We start from the raw sequence: 20,747 nt of genomic DNA on the forward strand, positions 1-20,747 counted from the left end.
ACAGTAACAGTGCCCCTCTGGAGTTTGTGTCCTCTCCTCCCCCTACAATAGTTCCTAGTTCCTAGTTTAGCTACTGATACTATTTGGGTACAACACACATGTTCAGATTGACTTAAATGGAGTTGAAGTATAATGCACCCACAGTGATTTATGGATTTAATTACCTATTCAAGGATGGTCCTAGTACAAAACATTTGTGTTATTCCAAAACTAATGTCACCATTGTCTGTTCCTGTAAACATCACCCTGAGTGACTCCTGTAAATGATATTATCGAAACAGAAATTCATAATGAAGCTGCATAAAATTAACATTAATGAAAATTAGGAATGATAATGTTGGTATATGGTGAATTGTGATTTTATGCATCATATAAATCATATCATTACAGTCTACTGTTTTACTTTTTACTGAGATTGTATATTGTAATGCATTGGTATTATTGATTCTATTGTTTCCCTCAAAATTTATGAAGTTCAAATTTCTTTCTAATAAGCTGCACAATCTCAAAGATACTGATACAGATGTTGCATTCCAAGTTTACTTGACTGATAGTTTTATTATTGTAAATATACAAGTATACAAAGACAAGTCAAGGTTACATTTGCATAGGTAGATATTTATTGCATTCCTTTTGTATCAGGGGGCCTAGGGCTCACTAAAAATGTTAGGAGCATCACTAAGAAAAAAATTAAAATACATACACTACTAAAAAGACGAGTAAAAAACAGATAGACAGGAATAAAAACAAAATAAACCAAAGTGAGGTAAGAATATTGTCAGAAAATGTAATGGCTAAACTATTCTATTAGATTTAACAAAATCTTTTCTGTTTTCAATTGCTTCAATAAGGTATTGTTTGACAAGTTTATCTATTTGTTTACATATAGACTCATTGTAGTCTTTCATATTATCTCCTATAAATAAACAGAGTAGTTCTTTCCCTTGTTTAAAATCTTGATATAAGTTCAACTCTTTATTGTTGAGTAATAATTCTTCTGTTCCTTTCATTAAGATCTGTCCATGTGTAGAATGGCTTTCACATGTAAAAAGAAAGTGTTCAAGTGTCTTATCAGCTTTTCCATAATAAGGACATGTACAATCATCATTATAATTTTCCCATTTTCTCTTTTCATATGCAAGACCGGGAGAATATGATCTCACCTTAAATTTCAATTGCGACCCTTTAAAATTAGTGAAAGATTTAAGAAACACTTCTTGTTCTAAAGTTGTTTTAAATTTACAGTAATGGGTAAGGCTAGATTTTTATGTCATGTTTTCTTTCCATTTGAGCTCATCATTTTTAAATATGATATGTTTGATTCTATTGTCTGAAAGAGTTTGAATTTGGTCTTTATCAATATTAAGGTGTATTAATACATTATTTACAGTTTTTGGCCAATTCCAGGACAGTTTTGTCATATTTCTTTCAGATTCTTCACTAATGGAATTGAGATGGTTAAAGACACATTTAGTCCATCGTGATTCATCTAAATTACAAAGTCTTTTAAAGTACTTTAATCTCAACAAATTAAATCTACTTGACATTGTGTTCCAGCCAAGGTCACCCAGAACTGCTTCATTTGCAGTATATCTACATGCTTTTAATATAAATTTTCCCACTGTATGTTGCATTTTTTCAAAACAGTCCATATCAGTTTGACTAAGTCATTTAATATGAGTAATTCACCTGCATATTCAAGTGCAGGACGCAGTATGTGGTTCCATAAAGACAGACCATATGCCTTTCAAATTGTTGTTTATAGCCCCTTTAGTTAACCCCTTCCATTTGATTGTCTGTACCTGCCAACGAGTAGTCAAGCTGGTGATCGGAATAAACTAGATGTAACAAAGAAACTCGTATCGGGATGTTCTTCTTGCTGTAATCTTTGCCCTTAGCCTTAGACTGTCTTTTGTTGTGCTACTGTGGTATAGCTTTTGTCATGCATGGACACACAAAACCATAGACCCAGGGACTAGCTCTACGACGTGTCGCTTACTAGCTTCTATGTACTTGTGACCGGGCCTGTGACCTCTAATGACCCCGGTTTTCAATATCGGAACATATTTTCGTATTGTTAGCCAATCAGTGTCCCTCATCTGACACACCTCCGCTTTGCCTCTGCACACAAAAATACATGTAGTAAGGCGCTGTAATCTATTCAAGAATTACTGCCATTTCTATGGGGCGATTTTCATTAGTGATATATATTTTACCAGTGATAGTTTTTAATTGTTAAATTTGTGGAATTATGATTAAAATAAAGCTGAAAAAAATGTTGATGCTACGCTAAATATAGTTCTTCTAGCGGAAGGATAAAATGACGATGATGTGTTCTGCCCTGACCTTTGTCGACGTTGAAGCCCTGGGAACTTTCCGAGTCACGTCTGCTGTCTTCGAAGAAGGCTATCGTGGAGGCCGGGTTGGAACTGCGAAATTTGTCGGGGTTTTACTATTTTTGAAAATTCACCGCACTTATAGAAGTCTACAACCAAAATGTCGTCTCTATGTGCGAATTTTTTGAGGTAAGTATTTGCCACTGCCCCGGTAGAAATGTATCAGTGTATTTCTGACATAAAGCAGTGTCGTATGCTATGAAATGATGATATCGAACTGTATTTTTTGCTCTGCACAAGCTTAGACGTTTTCACAAGTCAAAATTAACGTCCAAGTTATAGTAACGGATTAAATATATCGTTAAGAAACTAATCATCGTTGTACATAGAGATAGAAAATTCAGCAGTGAAGGCGATCCAGTGAGGACAGCTTGGTAGGGTCATGTGAATGTCACCTTCATTTGTTTGTCTGCACGTAGACCGGTTCAAATACTTGTCAAGTAAGAGTTGTTCTGCTTCATATGCAATTACTTCTTACATATGTAATTTAGACAAGGAATCAGATCTTGTATATTTCTGTGGAGACGTTGGGACCTTTTTGTCTATTTATAGCAAAAAACAAACCATTAATGTCCTGTCTGAAATCATCCATCCATTACATTTACAATAGAAACAATTCATTCAATATAATCCTTGTTTACTGATATTCACAGTGACTTGCAGTTCGAATGTCTTTAGACAAAATAATACCAAGAGAGTAATGTATACTGGTTTCAAAAGTTAGAAATACAGTGTATTTATATTGTATAGCCCTTTAGGCTTTACAATAAGAAGACTTGCTTTCAAAATAATTTACAAAATATCTGGCAATCTACTTAAACTTTCGACCTCGCTTGTAAGTCTACAACACATCCATGATCTGGATTTGCACAAAAAACAGAGCTGCCTTGCTCCATTTCTTCTCCACTGCCTATGCTTGCACAAATGTTAGAACATCTATGGGTGTGTTGTTCATGCATCTGAAGGACAATTGGTTTCCATAGGTCTATTGTTTGACACAACAATTATACTAAGGTGTCATTGATATCTTCCCTTCATTCAAGTTGTCAGACTATAAAGAATAGTTATATGTAGATCACACCACAGTTGTGAATTATTGGTCCATGGACAGAATGATTTTGGCATGTCTCTTGTCCAGTGATTTGTTCAACAAACCTAGAAGATGCATTCTCCTTGCAATGGAAATCCATTGTAAACATGTAGGGATAGCATGGTATTAAATTCAAAGAAATTAAAAGTTTATATTGAGACATTTTGGGGGCATTTCTCATAAAGTGCAATTTAGTTATATGATTTATCTATCCATCCACTTTTCATTCATTCATTCAGTCATTCATTCATTTATTAAACATTTGATGTTGACCCAGTATTTATCACTGCTGATATGATTAAGTATTAACATATGACATCTAATTCACAACCATATGGTACATTGGCTAAAGGATAAGCAGATAAATACAATGATGTCCAATTATCAGGAGAATTTTTTTTTTAACCTGGGGGTTCTTTTGTAAGGTGTATATTCATAGATGCAAATGTGAAATACTAGTACTTGTGTATTGCATGCAGTGTTGCAGCCGGAGGTTTTTTTTTTGGTCATTTGACACATATTTTTTGGACCTGACCCACAATTTTGGAAGTGACGGGTCACAGATGACCCACACTAAAATTGTGTGCAAATATGTTTAGCAACATGACCACACCTATAGCAACAGCTAAATGATCGTGTATATTGCATAGATACCAACAGGGTTGGATAGGCAACTGCATAATCATTCAGCAAATATCTAGCATGGATAAACATGTGGGTAAATATTTTTAAAAACTGTATAGCTGTGCTACAACGCTATTGCCGCTTTTTTTTATAATGTCCCAAAAAATTTATGATGACCCAGAAAAATGAAAGTCTCAGGACACTATGTCCCTCTCTTTCAAAATGCTGGCTGCAACACTGATTGCATGTAACAGTAAGTAGACATTATAAACTATAATGACTAGGTGTAAAGTTGTTAATATATAGGTGAACTTTTAAGTTTTCTAAGAGCAACGTGATATTAGTCAAACTGAACAGTATGAAATGATAGAGTAAAGATCCAGACATACAATTATCATTATGAGTGAGTAACTGCTTGATTTTCTTATTTTGATTTTACAGGCGGTCCAATGGGCTGATTAAGACTGCACTTGATTCAAATCGTGTCTACAGACATCCATATATATTAACAACACATGTGAGAGCAATATCGGTGATACATGGTAACCTGGACAGTCTCCAGCCTTCCGTCAAAGATTTTATTATGAAAAATGTAGAAATGTGTAAACCAGACAAACTGTACATCTGTGATGGGTCACAAGCAGAAAACAAAAATCTTACAAAACAGCTCCAAGAAGCTGGTGTCTTGAAACCAATCAAGAAATTGGAGAACTGGTATGTGATGATTTTATTAAATAAAGGGAACCAAGCTGAGTTTTTATGCTTTGGGGCATAATTTTTTATACATGTGTCAAAACGTATATGTAGTATTCTACTTACTGACACATACTTACAATCACTTACAATTGATTGAACTCAAACCTGGCATCAGACGTAACTTATTAAAAAACTCAGTGATGTAAACTATAACACATTAAAAAATGTCCAGGAAACCCATCCTATGCAATGAACTGTTCTACCTATTAGAATGAGAAACTACATGGCAGTTGTGTTTGTCTTTTTCCTGTTTATTCTGTACAACCTTGTTAATGTTGTTAACCTTGTTAATGGATTAGAACTATAAAGTTACTTTCTATGCCAACATGGCAATTCTAACCTTGGTTTCTTGGAAAAGAATGAATGTATTGCATCATCTCCTGTTGTTGCTGAGGCTGCCATATACAGTAGTACCAACTTATTGCCATTTATCATGAACTGCTGCACTTCAGAAGGGAGGCAGCTGTAGATATTGCTGGCAGGTAGAAATGATTTACCTGTTGTTTGTGTCAGCTGGATACAGTGTAATATTAGATACTTGGGGTATAATGTAATATTTTAATAGTAAACACCAAAGTGTAGTAGACTGAGAATGAGCGGTGTGGTTGACAGATGTAAAGTTCAAAGGTTAAACTAATGGTCGACATAGGTCAGTCTTTGTTTAAAAGATCAAATGATTTGATATTACTATAGCCCTAGAATCAAGTGGTATGGTGTCATATAAATCTCACCCCTTCTTTCACCCTGCTGATCAAACATATTTTCTCAACAATACCTTGACTACACTTCCGTCATAATCAAATAGAAAACATAAGAACAAAAATACTGCTCTGAGATAGCATTGTAACTATCAGATATATGTGTAAAATCTAAAAATGGATGAGTTACCATGACTACAGATAACCCCATCCTACTTTAATAGAACTTCACTTGTAATTAGATTCACCTTTACCTGACATTTAGAATTAGATGACATGATATCTAATTGCAAACTAGATGTCAATACTTACTGCTGGGTTTGCAACCTAACTATTGTGTTGTCAGAACCTACTGCTCTGTATGCAACCTAACTATTGTGTTGTCAGAACTTACTGCTGGGTTTGCAACCTAACTATTGTGTTGTCAATACCTACTACTCAGTATGCAACCTAACTATTGTGTTGTCAATACCTACTACTCAGTATGCAACCTAACTATTGTGTTGTCAGAACTTACTGCTCAGTATGCAACCTAACTATTGTGTTGTCAATACCTACTGTTCAGTATGCAATCAAACTATTGTGTTGTCAGAACTTACTGCTCAGTATGCAACCTAACTATTGTGTTGTCAGAACTTACTGCTCAGTATGCAACCTAACTATTGTGTTGTCAGAACCTACTACTCAGTATGCAACCTAACTATTGTGTTGCCAGAACCTACTACTCAGTATGCAACCTAACTATTGTGTTGTCAGAACCTACTGCTCTGTATGCAACCTAACTATTGTGTTGTCAGAACTTACTGCTCAGTATGTAACCTAACTATTGTGTTGTCAGAACCTACTACTCAGTATGTAACCTAACTATTGTGTTGTCAGAACTTACTGCTCAGTATGCAACCTAACTATTGTGTTGTCAGAACTTACTGCTCAGTATGCAACCTAACTATTGTGTTGCCAGAACCTACTACTCAGTATGCAACCTAACTATTGTGTTGTCAGAACCTACTGCTCTGTATGCAACCTAACTATTGTGTTGTCAGAACTTACTGCTCAGTCTGCAACCTAACTATTGTGTTGTCAGAACCTACTGCTCAGTATGCAACCTAACTATTGTGTTGTCAGAACCTACTACTCAGTATGCAACCTAACTATTGTGTTGTCAGAATTTACTGCTCAGTATGCAACCTAACTATTGTGTTGTCAGAACTTACTGCTCAGTCTGCAACCTAACTATTGTGTTGTCAGAACTTACTGCTCAGTCTGCAACCTAACTATTGTGTTGTCAGAACCTACTGCTCTGTATGCAACCTAACTATTGTGTTGTCAGAACTTACTGCTCAGTCTGCAACCTAACTATTGTGTTGTCAGAACCTACTGCTCTGTATGCAACCTAACTATTGTGTTGTCAGAATTTACTGTTCAGTATGCAACCTAACTATTGTGTAGTCACAACTTACTGCTCAGTATGCAACCTAACTTTTGTGTTGTCAGAACTTACTGCTCTGTATGCAACCTAACTATTGTGTTGTCAGAACCTACTACTCAGTATGCAACCTAACTATTGTGTTGTCACAACTTACTGCTCTGTATGCAACCTAACTATTGTGTTGTCAGAACCTACTACTCAGTATGCAACCTAACTATTGTGTAGTCACAACTTACTGCTCAGTATGCAACCTAACTATTGTGTTGTCAGAACTTACTGCTCAGTATGCAACCTAACTATTGTGTTGTCAGAACTTACTGCTCAGTATGCAACCTAACTATTGTGTTGTCAGAACCTACTGCTCAGTATGCAACCTAACTATTGTGTTGTCAGAACTTACTGCTCAGTCTGCAACCTAACTATTGTGTTGTCAGAACTTACTACTCAGTATGCAACCTAACTTTTGTGTTGTCAGAACTTACTGCTCTGTATGCAACCTAACTATTGTGTTGTCAGAACCTACTACTCAGTATGCAACCTAACTATTGTGTTGTCAGAACCTACTACTCAGTATGCAACCTAACTATTGTGTTGTCAGAACTTACTGCTCTGTATGCAACCTAACTATTGTGTTGTCAGAACCTACTACTCAGTATGCAACCTAACTATTGTGTTGTCAGAACCTACTGCTCTGTATGCAACCTAACTATTGTGTTGTCAGAACTTACTGCTCTGTATGCAACCTAGCTTTTGTAGTTCCTGATTTCCTGATTATTTGATCTTGATTTGAAAGGAAAATTATTCCTGCTTGTAATTGATGAAAACATTAACAGGAAATGAGATAAATTGACAAACAAATTTTGTATTGTTTTGTAAATTGAAAGGATTTTATCCTAAGTGTTGTACACAAAGAATGTAAATGTTAATTTGAGATTTGTTTGGTGATGATAATATCTCACTATAAGTTTTTATAAATATACACTTAAAAAGGATAAATCTTATACTTTTAAAACTGTAGTGTGTTGGTCAGGAATTAATTGTGACAACCTGAAATTGTTGGTCCTGAGGTCATATTTTATTCTAGTTCCAGCACAGAAAAACACCCACATCTACTATTACAGTTCATTATAAAGCAGGTATTCTATGAAATCAACACATATAACATGGTACTTTGCTTTACATGGTACCAGTACTATATTTTTGAAAAACCTATCTTTTATATAGAGCTCTCCTAAACATTACCAGTATAAGTTGAACTCTTTCTTTGGTTCATAAGACAGTGTCAAATCAGTGTTAGGGTATTTTGTAAGATGAATGAGATGTCAGGATTGTTCAGATAAACATGTATGTAAACAAAGATCAGTGAAAATGTTTATATTTTCAACAACATAAAAATACATACTTTTAAATAATTTGAAGTGTAACTAAGGGGTTTCAAAATTTCTCCTTTCATCTTTGAATTGCAACTGTTGCTGTATCTGTTGAATACAAAAGAAATAGTATGTGCATTTTATAGATAATATAGATTTATGATAGGAGTGTTTCATGTAGTATATTGTTAGCATTGCCTGATTTGGTATTGTTTGTGTGATTTCTTGACAGCTATTTAGCATTGACAGATCCTAAAGATGTGGCTCGGGTTGAAAGTAAAACACTCATCTGTACACCAAATGAAAAAGAAACAAGGCCTACTGCTGCAAAGGGAGTTGAGGGAAAGTTAGGAAAATGGATGTCACCTCCACAACTTGAGGAAGCTATCAAGGAAAGATTTCCAGGATGCATGAAAGGTATGATTGTCATGAAGGAATAAACTGTCTCATATATACACCATAGCCATTGTGTGAAAAAAGTACAGGACAAAAGAACAGGAACAACTATTGTTGTCGCATCAAGTAAATACATGTTGTGCTAATATAATTGTATGGCATTCTATACATATTGATGGCATTGTGCCATCTCCCAGACAAAAATGTAACGTGAGCATTTATCAAATGCACTGTGCTTTAAAAACTGACAAATATTATCGTTACAATAAAGGTTTTTTTTTTGGTTTTTTTTTAAAACAATAAAGGGTTTAAAGCATAACAATTTAATGGTAGAAGATTCAATACTAGTGTGACTCTGTATGCAAGCAAAGGCATTCAGTATTTTGATATTCAATAGAAGTTTAATTTTGGTTACTTGATACTTTTTTCAAGGGTAGAATTTTTGCAGCATCATTAGAGAAACCAGTTATTGTTAAGTTTTGCTTTGACTGTCCAGGTACCTTTCTAAAGTGTATAGAAAAGTTAAAAGAATATAAAAGAAAGGGAAAAAACAAGCATTGTTGTTGGAGTCAGTCAGGGTTTCCTTTAGTCTGTAAGGTATGCCGTGACTGGGCGCCCTCACACATCAGCCAACCCCTGAGGGCAGAACGACATGACGTATCTTACAGTCTGGATTTCCTTAGGTAATAGAAATTTTTTTACATAACAATAGTTAGGGAATTGACTGCTTTGCTACGATCAATTCTGTGGAGAACACAAATTATAAATATACAAAGAAAAAAATAGAATATTATTGCAGTTCTAAAATTAATCCTGTTTTGCCCAACTAGTAATTATGTGTACAAACAATACCACCTTTGGAGAAAGAGAATTCAATTGTTGATGTTTTGTACTTTGTAGGTCGTACTATGTATGTTATTCCATACAGTATGGGACCAGTTGGGTCACCATTATCCAAGATTGGTATTCAGTGTACAGATTCTCCATATGTAGTTGTCAACATGCACATCATGACAAGGGTTGGTTCTAAAGTCTTGGAGGTCCTCGGTGATAAAGAATTTGTAAAGTGTCTGCATTCAGTTGGTCAGCCACTTCCAATGGCAAGTAAGTCAAAGTTCAAGTTATATATACTTGAGATGAGATATGTTATCTAAATGCAAATAAGATCAGAGTGTCGAATTCTATTTTGAGAATGAAACAAGAAGAGATATATTAGGAATATACTGTGATAAGTTGTGGGTTCCCTAATTTTATCATCCAAAAAAACCCAACAATATTATGTGCACTGGTTGAAAATGGCAATGTGCAAACTTGAGAACACTGCAAAATGACAATTTGTCGGCACATAGGGCTACAGTACTCAATGATTGTGACCCTGACATTCAGTTGTGAAACTCTCTTCAAATGATCTAACTATACAACCTTTTGCTTCCCTGATATGGATTACATGGTGTATTGTACATGTACCAGATTACCTCTTTTGCTAGAGTCCTCAAACATTTTCAGCAAAATCAGAAAAAAAAAGTGTCAAGTGTTGTTCATCATGGTGGCTGTTGTGCTATTATTTGCAGAACCAGCCGTCAATAATTGGCCATGTAATCCAGAGAAGACGATGATTGCACACAGACCAGCACAGAGAGAAATCATTTCATTTGGAAGTGGATATGGTGGTAATTCATTGCTTGGCAAGAAATGCTTTGCTTTAAGAATTGCCAGCTGTATTGCTAGAGATGAAGGCTGGTTTGCTGAACACATGTTGGTGAGTTAAATCCTCGCAGTAGAGGTGATTACATAATTGACACTAAACCTGACAAAAAAGTTCTAACAGTAGAAAACAGGTAAAGTGATCTTTCAGACAATTACCTAATTTTAAATTATTAAAAATGATATATGAATAATTATTTTAATGACAGCTAGTTATTTGAATGATGAAATTTATTCTACAGTACAAATAAAATGACAGCTTTTAATTCTAGGCTATTAGCATATGTAATCAAAATGGTAACTTCAAATGTGTTTTATATGTATTTTAATCAGAAATATAGTTATTAAGATTAATATTCATTGGATTCAATCATTAAAATTGTACTTATAATTGATGTAAGAAAGCAAAATAAACATTGTCACTGTTAAGGTGTCTTAAGTTTGTTTTATATAAACACAATTATCCTCCACTTTTGTAAAAAGAGTCTTTACTCAAATATCAATATGTATTCAGTAATTTGAATACTGTTTATTGTTAGTAGTAATTTTGCAGTTTTAATGTTATTGGTATTCCATGTGTGTCATTGTATGTAAATTCATAATATGATGTTTACTGTTTGACAGATTCTTGGTATCACTAATCCACAAGGTGTGAAGCGTTATGTAGCTGCAGCATTCCCCAGTGCTTGTGGCAAGACCAACTTGGCCATGATGAACCCCACAATACCAGGTTATAAAGTAGAATGTGTTGGTGATGACATTGCATGGATGAGATTTGATAAGAATGGTGTGTTGCGTGCCATCAATCCAGAGAGTGGATTCTTTGGTGTTGCACCTGGCACATCCACACAGACCAACCCCAATGCTATGGCCACTATAACCAGGAATACAATATTCACCAATGTTGCTACCACTGATGATGGTGGTATCTTCTGGGAAGGACTTGAAGATGAAATTGATAAGGTAAGAAGTTGATTTGTGGTATCTTAATTTGTGTATGGTATTACCTGTTCAGTGTGTATATTAAATGTTTTTGAATCGAAATGTTAGCATATATATAGAAATATATAGAAACAAATTTTGGCCAGGTAAGCATTATTGAAAACTGATATTAGGTCCCTATGTTTCCTTAACTTGTGATACAATGACATGACATATGCCATGATGTGATTCTGATACTATTTCTTTACAACTTGTATCTCCATTTAGGGAGCCAAGATTACATCATGGCTGGGAGTAGAGAACTGGAATAAAGACATGAAAACCAAAGACGGCAAAAAAGTAGCGGCAGCTCATCCCAATTCCAGATTTTGCACACCTGCAAGACAGTGCCCAACCATGGATCCTGCCTGGGAAAGCTCTGAGGGTGTTCCCATTTCAGCTGTTATATTTGGTGGACGTAGACCACATGGTAGGACAATGTCATTTTTCAACAGTTGTGCACTTTGCTGTTTGAATTGATGATATATTCCATCATATTGCCATAGTATGCAATAAAGGTCTTATCTACCGTGAGATGAGCAAAACAAATCGGAGTGATACACTTTGATTTAGATGCCTACATCCTGATTATGTTATGTGTAGGTTGGGCTTTCTCTAATGGATATATAGTTCTTTCTTCAACTGCAAGAAACGTAATGGACATAACCCCGACGTGTCTAAAATTGGTTTAAAACAAAATATGATATACAAGCCTAACAATAATATACACCACTGTAACACCAGGTGCATATTATTGTCACCTTAAGAAAATGTCTGTTTGTTTGTCTGTGAGTACGGTATAGACATGATGCTTGATTATGTGTGGTGTGTACTTAATATTGATGATATTGTTTTGTGTAGGTGTACCCTTGGTTTATGAATCCTTTGACTGGCAGCATGGTGTTTTTATTGGTGCATCCATGAGATCAGAGGCTACAGCAGCAGCTGAGCATACAGGTATGTTGTCAACTGGTTAGCATTTCCAGGCTTTATATCATATTAAATTTAGTTATATAAGCAAGATGTATAGTAAAATTTTCAGTAAAACAAGATTGGTGGCACCAAAATTGATTAAACAGATGGTACAATAGTGTAGAAGATATTAAGTTTCCAGTAAACCAAGAACAGCTGTATCGAATTGATTAACCAGATGTACTATAGTGTGGTATATATTACAAACTAAGAATGGTGGCATAAAAATTGGTGATGATGTAGTGTAGTATTCTCTTAATTTGTGCATATTTCTCTGCTATTCTTGTATGAGAAGACAAAGTGATACCATGTGACACAAAGAAAAGCTTATCGGCATTATGGAAGTGTTTAGATTAGTTTTAAAACAGTTGGAATATCTTGGTGAGTTTGTCGTCATTTTAGTCAAAGTTATTTGACTGATGATGAAAGACTGAAGTTGCATTAACTAAGTTTCCATTGTCTTGTTGGTTATCTAGTAATATTAAAAAATGTGTTGTTTTCTTTTTTCAGCCAAAGTCGTGATGCATGATCCATTTGCAATGAGACCATTCTTTGGATACAACTTTGGTGACTACATGCGTCATTGGCTGAGCTTCCAGAAAAAGTCAGATCTAAAACTACCCAAAATCTTTCACGTCAATTGGTTCCGTAAGGATAAAAATGAGAAATTCTTGTGGCCAGGATTTGGTGAGAATTCCCGTGTGATTGATTGGATCATCCGTAGATGTGAAGGAGAGGACGTAGCCAGCAAATCACCCATTGGCTACATTCCCAAGGAGGGTACTCTCAATTTAGATGGTCTTGACACACCAGTTGATACAAAAGAACTTTTCAGTGTCCCTAAAGATTTCTGGGCAAATGAAGTGAAGGAGATCAGGCAGTACTTTGATGAACAGATCAACGTGGACCTACCAAATGAAGTTGCTGACGAGTTGAAATCTTTAGAAAACCGTGTGAAGGACATGTAATTGACAACTATTGATCAGGACCAGTAATACACTGACTTCTCTATAATGAACTTATTTGAAAAATGGAAAGGGATTGGAATGGGAAATTTATTTAAAACCTAAAAGAATTATCCAGGAAGTCAGAATGAAACCAGTAATGTGCACTAATGTTCATTAAACTGAGACCCCAGTGTATGAGTGAGACCAATGTACAGTGCAGAGAGCTGTGGAGTAGCTTTTTTTTTTAGCTAGAAGTTATTTTGTGTAACAATTCTGAATGGTGTTACTAAATGTACAAAGTGTGTACTTGTCTGGGACTTTATGTTCAATTAGCAGAGAGCCAGTGGCTGCAATGGATTAGTGAGAATAGATTAAATGGAACAATAAAGTATTCCACAGTCTTTTTGTAGTATGATGCGATGTTAGATCAAACCAGTTGCCTGCTTCTTAATTTGTCTGTGTTAATTAACGTGTGATTTATGTATATTACATGTTTATGTTTAAAAATGCTGGTATGAATTTACAGCAGAATCAAGCCATAACTGGCTATAATAATCACAAATGTCATACTGTCTATAAATATAATGTAGTGAAATAACTTGAAAAGTTTGTACAAACACTCTGCACTGTAGATTCCTCTGCAAAGTTTTGATACCTGTCACTTCAATTTTGTACAGATACTTGTTTCTGTATTCATTCTACTCAGTAAACATAATGTCATCTTGCGTTCTACCAAAAAAAACACACAAAAAGTTTCAAGCTGTATGTGATGTAGATATTTATTACAAGCACACAAATGTGTCACAGGTTGCACAATTGCTTCAAGTAAATTTAGTGTTTGAATTTTAAAGCACTGAAATGAAAGTATAGACAATCTGTTTAGGCAGCTCATACCTTTTCATGTCTTGTCAGACATTTGTAATCATCTGTATGTAAAAGTGATACGAGGAGGGGTATGTAGCGCCCTCTTCAGGTCAAGTTCTTGTAAAAGATAATGGCTATACAATGTAGCAGGATTAAGGGTAATAGGGAAATTTCTTGATGTTGCCTATAGAGTAATTACCACCACTCAGCACCCATAATTCAGAGGTTCTATATGTATTCATCAATGTATGGATAGTCATTCCACAAGTGTCTGTTCATCCAGGCACCTTTTCATACACTGTTAGAATGAAAATTTTCAGTATTTGTACTTGTATATATACTTGAACTTCACTCTATCAATAATGATTCTAATCAGACCATCACAAATGTGTATCATCATCAAAATGCAAATAAATATAACATGCTGAGCCTTTTATTGTGAAAATATCTATTTATTAATGATATGGCCACTACTTTTTACTTGCATAGACTGTAATATTCAAACTATACTCGACAATAGCAGTTGACCTTCAATGCCATTGGCAGCACTTCTTACAGATGAATACTTTTAAAATCCACATTTGAAGGTATACCAGGATTGTTCTTGCCTACTGAATGTATCATGGAGTGTTCCTCAACAACTCTAAAAGTACTTTGTATAGAGATGAGCAGTTTTGTACCCCTGTGCATTCAGTAATTATTCTTGCAAGATGTTTACAGCAAACTTATCTTATGCACACCAATAAAATAGTTTCCAACAGTTTCATTTCTCCTATGTTTCATTCCTGTTGGATTGTGATTGTTGTCAAATCTTGTGAAGATGAAATAAGTTGTATCGTTTGGAAAGGAAGGACAGCAGAGGCAATATTGATGTGTGTGTGTGTGTGTGTCTGTGTGTCTCTGTGTGTAAAGAATCCCTGGCTACATAGAAATTAGTCTTAAAACGGGTTAAAATGTCAACATATGAAGTTCATTCAAACAAACTTTCATAGAATTCACTGACAACCTTATCAACTTGGGAGTGGTGTGGATGGGGCTTGTTGAAATCGCTACATTGTACAGTTGCAGTCATCCTTATATAGTGACTGCCAGTACTAGTACAGTACTGGTGTTCTCCACATCACAGTAAGTCCAGCATCTACAGTCAAAACTTCAGATTCAGGAAATCAAGCATGGAATCAGTTTTAGATTCATATTCCTAGAATGAATCGCTCCTCCTTATGTACACTCCCTTGAAACCCTTGTTTCAAAAGTGTCTAGCAAATGATTATTAAAATGAACTTCAATAGGAGTCCAACAATGATGACACTTTCATTCTTCCTGTAATTCAGTTCTTCACTTACGTACTTATCCATTCACTGCTGACAAAATAACAATGTGCATACTTGATAAAATTTAGATGATTTTTTTTATTTAAAGACACGCCTTGAGGTTTTCATTACTTGTCAAGAAAATTACAGTATACATCCATCATAGAGAAAAAACACTTGAAGTAGTGGCATTATCATCACTCAATAAATGGTTTTATCAAAACTAGAGCCAAACAATAAATTCCAGGAATTTGGGATTTTCCATTGCTGTGTTGATGTGGTAGAACTCTGAAAGGGAAGTGGAAACACTGACATGTGAGTCTTGAATGCAGAGTTTACATATGTGTGTCTAGATATTATTCCTGAAAGTAAATATTTTAAACAGACTTATCACAAGTAATTATACGGATTATCTGAGTTATAAGATGTTCTACACATGGGATGCATTCATGACATAATTTTAGCCAAAATAGTTCATGGTAATTTCAAAATTACCACACATCAGAATCCATGCAGACATAATTATTTCTTCTTCTTTTTCCATAACTGACCACCTTCAACATGTTGAAGATTTTGCCAGTGAGTGCTGAAGTTACCATGTAAAGACCTTGTATAATATCATTCTAGTACAGTATTAATGTAAAACTAGTTTGGTGCCACAGCCAATTATAGTCAATTAAAAACATTCTTCCTGTTCTTATTCTATCTCACCTGAATTGGATAAAATATATTTCATTGGAAATAAACCTACCTGGATTGAAGGCAGTAGTTTCAACCACTCATTAATACTGGATGCCAATATCATTGCATCTGGTACATTGTTACCTTCTGCACAGAATACTAGCACAACAGCTAGTGGTATGTTATCTTTACATCTATAGAACAGAACAATGTATGGATGGTAAAATTATCGACTATTTACATCAAGTAATCAAAGTTAGATTCCACACAGAATATTAGTAAGATAGCTAGTGGTATGTTATCTTTACACCTTTACACCTTTAACAAGAATAGCATGTAGATGATACAAACTCTAAAACTATAATTTCATACTAAGGCCCAATAAAAAAAAAATGTGTGGTTCCAATTATGCTCAATTTTAGAATAAGTGGGGTAGGTAGATTTTTTATTTATTTTTTTTTCTGTGTGTTTTTCTGTGTGAGTGTCTAGTTCAGGTTTTCCATTGTTTTCCAACTGGTCTCTCTGGTGTTTATTTCTTTAGATGTACAGCCATTACAGATTGGAAGAACAGTTTTATTTTATTTTTTAAAGTTAATGTCAGTTTCAGCATCCACTATTTCTCGTCAGACATCACAATTTTTGCAATTTTATTACTTTTTTCTTTAATACATTAAAAAAGTAAAAGCTAGGTGGGGGTCGAGTAACCGGAACCAAACAATTATTTTTTTTTGGCCTAATTAAACTACCCAAAGACTAGGTATAGGACATGATATGTGATTTCTACACTTCAAATCATCTAACTTTCAGTAGACTTTCAGTAGACTTTCCGAAACTTTGCACAAGGAGTGAACACTGTCAACTATGTCACTTTCAAGAAGACATTTACAGTACATTTTATCCATAGATGACAATTTTTCATATCACAGTGAACATTTACTTGTCAGGATATGGAAGGGTTTTTTAAATTAACATTTTATATCAATTTCTTATTTCATAAATTTCTTGAAGATCCAAGGACTGTTTGACAGTTTTCCAGGATTTTGAAATATTTCCAGGAATGTGTTTTGAACTTCCTGGACCTTTCTAGGATCATATGACAATGAACGAATTTTGTGAGCAATAGTCATAAACATGTCACATGGTTAATTAGAAGCTCAAGACTGAATTAGTTAGAGACAATATATCACTGCAATGGACAAACAGTAGTTACTGTGAAACCTAGTGGGCTACAGTGAACAGCGCCCTCATGTGTTGTAATTATTATGAAATGACATCACAAATCGAAGGTCATTGGACTAGGATTACATTCATGAAAAAAATTGTTATTGGTGAAAATGTTGATGAAATATGTTCTAGCTATCTATCCATTCATTTACATTCTGCATATAATAATTACCCTTGTATAAATAATCTTCTTGCAATTCCTCCGCCAGGAATGAATATATTTTTTGCTTCTTCTGGAATTTCTTGTTTGCTATCTTCAGCAGCTTTGCCCCACACTGACTCTCTTTTCTCAAGTTGGAACCATTTCAACTCATCCTTTAGTATACTTCCACATGTCTGTTGTAAAACTGGAGTAGCTATGTATCTGAGAGGTGTCCTATAAACACAAAACAATGTCAATATAGTTTGGAATGTCTGGGTTTCAATCTGGCAAACCAAACATGAAAATCACTACAACACAGGAGAAAGTTTTCACTGAAATCATTAGACATCATTTTTTTGAAATTTTTTTTTAAAACTACTATTTAAAGAGAGAAAGAGAGTTGTAGAGAAAGTATAAAATACTGAAAACAAAACAAAACAAATTGTTTTCATGATCCATGTATCACTAAAACGAAAGATAAAACTAACTGTGCATTCATTTTGTATTCCAAAAATTCTCAAAACAGCTGATATGATACACAACATTTACTTGATGTAAATGCAAGATGATATTCCATAACAAGTTAAGCTCTTATGGTTTGAATATATTACAGGAAATTCCCCAAATTGAGAAAAGCTATGTACAAATTGGTTATGCATTGATTTATATTATTGGTAGAAAAAAGTATAAAAATAATTCTTCAGGCCTTCCCATGAAGTTTGCATCCTCTGTAGTTGTCTTGATCTTTGCTTGTATTCAACAAACTTTCCTGTGATCTTGGCCAAAAAATCTTTCTTTATATTTGACTACTTTTCTTACCCTTGTAGTTGCGAGTCAACTCTTTCATGTGCATAGCTGCTAGTAAGAAGTAGGACTTTATCAAAGTGATAGCTTTGTATCCATTCTATTAATCTCTCACAGTATTCTTTCTGTTTACCCTGAAATGAAAGTCAACAAATACACAAGAAATCCATGAAGACAGAACATGTTTGTACATAGATCATGCTGTTCAGTATCTATGGTTTCTACAATTTGTCTATTTATTGATGAATCAATCATGGACATCAATATGTTCAATACACTATGTTTTGTAGCTTTTTGTAATGTCTTTGTCATTGTACTATTTTATCAAAATTATACAAGCACACTCAGTAACATCAAGGTCTCCATGGTAACATCTTAACAATCCTTCAAACAATTGCCTCTTCTGTACTGTACTGTACTGTACTGTATGTATGTATGTATGTATGTATGTATGTATGTATGTATGTATGTATGTATGTATGTATGTATGTATGTATGTATGTATGTATGTATGTATGTATGTATGTATGTATGTATGTATGTATGTATGTATGTATGTATGTATGTATGTATGTATGTATGTATGTATGTATGTCTGTCTGTCTGTCTGTCTGTCTGTCTGTCTGTCTGTCTGTCTGTCTGTCTGTATGTATGTATGTATGTATGTATGTATGTTTGTATAACTCAATATTGTTTTGTTAAACTTGCAGTTTTTTGTGTATGAACAAATAATTCCCACTACACCTAGAGAGAGGATTAAAACAATCACTCAATATTAACAACATACAATACTTGATAGTTTACTAATTATTATTACCTAAAGAAAGGATGTACTGCAATTTTCATGACCTCACTCATGTTAATACTGATAATAGATTTTCCATATGACATTAGGAATTATCTAAAGATATCGGTATGTGAATATTAATTACATAGAATATTTATTACATTGACAAACCTTAACATAGGGAGCTCTCTGCTGTACAACCACTAGTTTCTTTTCTTCAGAAAAATACACTGAAACAAACAAATACACAATGTAATTATTAATTACAGAAGAATATCATTTCAATTCTTAGCCTGGAATCATGTCCATTTCAACGTAGCGATGGGTCTAGTTTACAGGAGACTCACTTCAGTTAAATTTTAAAGGAGAGAAAGAAGTTTTGCTAAATTGAGAATCTATGTATATATCATTTGATCCTAGTATAGATTGTATTAATTAACCATCATTGGTTGTTACTCATATCACATTGGAAAGAAAGAAACTACATAGTTTATAGTGATCATACAGCTCTAGGAACAAATGGTGCGAGAATGCCAGGATGGATTGTACATGGAAAGTGAACACCTTTGAATTTACCACTGAATTTTAATGAATGTACACCTACCTTCAGTTGTTGTAACTAGACTGCCTTGAGTATCTCTGCTTTGACTGAAGGCATCGTTTCCACACACTGGTAAAACACAGTCAGTGTGAATATAGCCAACTTTAACCAGTTCTAATGTTGTCACTAACAAATCAACTGATAACTGACCAACATTCCCTACAGACACTGAAGGCTTGGAATAAGAACAAAAATTACAATTATTTGTCAAAAGCATGGAAATCATGAGCAGAGAAATTGTTTAACTGTAAGTACAGTATTTAGTTGGAGGCCTTATCAGTACTTAAAAGCTAAACTCAAGAAACTTGTGAAACTTAGTTACTATAGTGACTAACTCAAAGAACATTAGATTGATGTACTCTACCTAATGTTATCTAGATAATTACAGAATATTTCTCTAGCCTTGGGATTGGAAGTAAGGCCATCTTCAGAGAACATTTCACACCATTCATTGAGTTCTTAATCTAATATATATCTCAGATATATATCTTTGAATACAGTTATATCAATATATGTATATGAAACATTTCTAAAGTCAATAGATTTTTCTATTACATGTAGCTATAGTCTAGATCGTATATCTGTCGACGTTCTCGCTATCCTCTCCACGGTGGAGATGATTGTAGTGAGTCCAGACTAGACTAATACTTTTACCAGTAATTGTCACATTGTTACTAGTCAGTACAATGTACAGTGTCCTCGGTGACAAACCAATATTCTTGAGATAAAAAAAAAGAATGTTATCGGGTACTCACCAAAATAAGTGTGTAACCTTTAAAATCCTTGGGAGTATTTGGACATCCAACAAACACACTGTCCATAATTGTATTTGTCTATCGTTTATCTAGCTGAAATCATGTTTCTGTACTTCCCTCCTCATTTGCTTCGTAATTTACGACAGCGCCATCTATAGGTCAGAGAAGGACGAGGTCAAAGGTCATAGAAGTAACTGCAGACGACTTTCTAATTTT

At 34.4% G+C, this 20,747-nt stretch overlaps 2 protein-coding genes across 2 annotated transcripts; one reads left to right on the plus strand and one right to left on the minus strand.

Annotated features, from left to right (window-relative positions):
- The first annotated feature begins 2,351 nt into the window (after positions 1 to 2,351).
- On the plus strand, positions 2,352 to 14,983 carry LOC144437161 (phosphoenolpyruvate carboxykinase, cytosolic [GTP]-like). Its single transcript, XM_078126030.1, has 9 exons — positions 2,352 to 2,525; positions 4,552 to 4,824; positions 8,596 to 8,780; positions 9,660 to 9,863; positions 10,331 to 10,518; positions 11,088 to 11,426; positions 11,673 to 11,874; positions 12,306 to 12,401; positions 12,927 to 14,983. The coding sequence occupies exons 1-9, from the start codon at positions 2,497 to 2,499 to the stop codon at positions 13,382 to 13,384; spliced, it is 1,974 nt and encodes a 657-aa protein (XP_077982156.1). The 5' UTR covers positions 2,352 to 2,496; the 3' UTR covers positions 13,385 to 14,983.
- A 668-nt stretch (positions 14,984 to 15,651) lies between these two features.
- Positions 15,652 to 20,668, minus strand: LOC144438215 (proteasome assembly chaperone 2-like). Its single transcript, XM_078127256.1, has 7 exons — positions 20,532 to 20,668; positions 19,780 to 19,951; positions 19,347 to 19,405; positions 18,404 to 18,522; positions 17,615 to 17,818; positions 16,289 to 16,412; positions 15,652 to 15,825 (listed from the first exon to the last, which is right to left on the minus strand). Exons 1-7 carry the CDS (start codon positions 20,595 to 20,597, stop codon positions 15,739 to 15,741), a joined length of 831 nt encoding a protein of 276 aa, XP_077983382.1. The 5' UTR covers positions 20,598 to 20,668; the 3' UTR covers positions 15,652 to 15,738.
- Positions 20,669 to 20,747: the final 79 nt, after the last annotated feature.

This window comes from Glandiceps talaboti, chromosome 7 (assembly GCF_964340395.1).
Source record: "Glandiceps talaboti chromosome 7, keGlaTala1.1, whole genome shotgun sequence".
Taxonomy (NCBI): Eukaryota; Metazoa; Hemichordata; class Enteropneusta; family Spengelidae; genus Glandiceps; species Glandiceps talaboti.

Excerpts from the sequence above, each read along its gene's own strand:
- LOC144438215 (XM_078127256.1), bottom strand. The coding sequence starts at position 20,597 with ATGGACAGTGTGTTTGTTGGATGTCCAAATACTCCCAAGGATTTTAAA. Across the intron at positions 19,952-20,531 it reads AAGGTTACACACTTATTTTG|CCTTCAGTGTCTGTAGGGAA; the intron begins GTGAGTACCCGA and ends TCTTATTCCAAG. Across the intron at positions 18,523-19,346 it reads AGAGAGCTCCCTATGTTAAG|GGTAAACAGAAAGAATACTG; the intron begins GTTTGTCAATGT and ends CTTTCATTTCAG.
- LOC144437161 (XM_078126030.1), top strand. The coding sequence starts at position 2,497 with ATGTCGTCTCTATGTGCGAATTTTTTGAG. Across the intron at positions 9,864-10,330 it reads TCAGCCACTTCCAATGGCAA|AACCAGCCGTCAATAATTGG; the intron begins GTAAGTCAAAGT and ends TATTATTTGCAG. Across the intron at positions 11,875-12,305 it reads TGGTGGACGTAGACCACATG|GTGTACCCTTGGTTTATGAA; the intron begins GTAGGACAATGT and ends TGTTTTGTGTAG.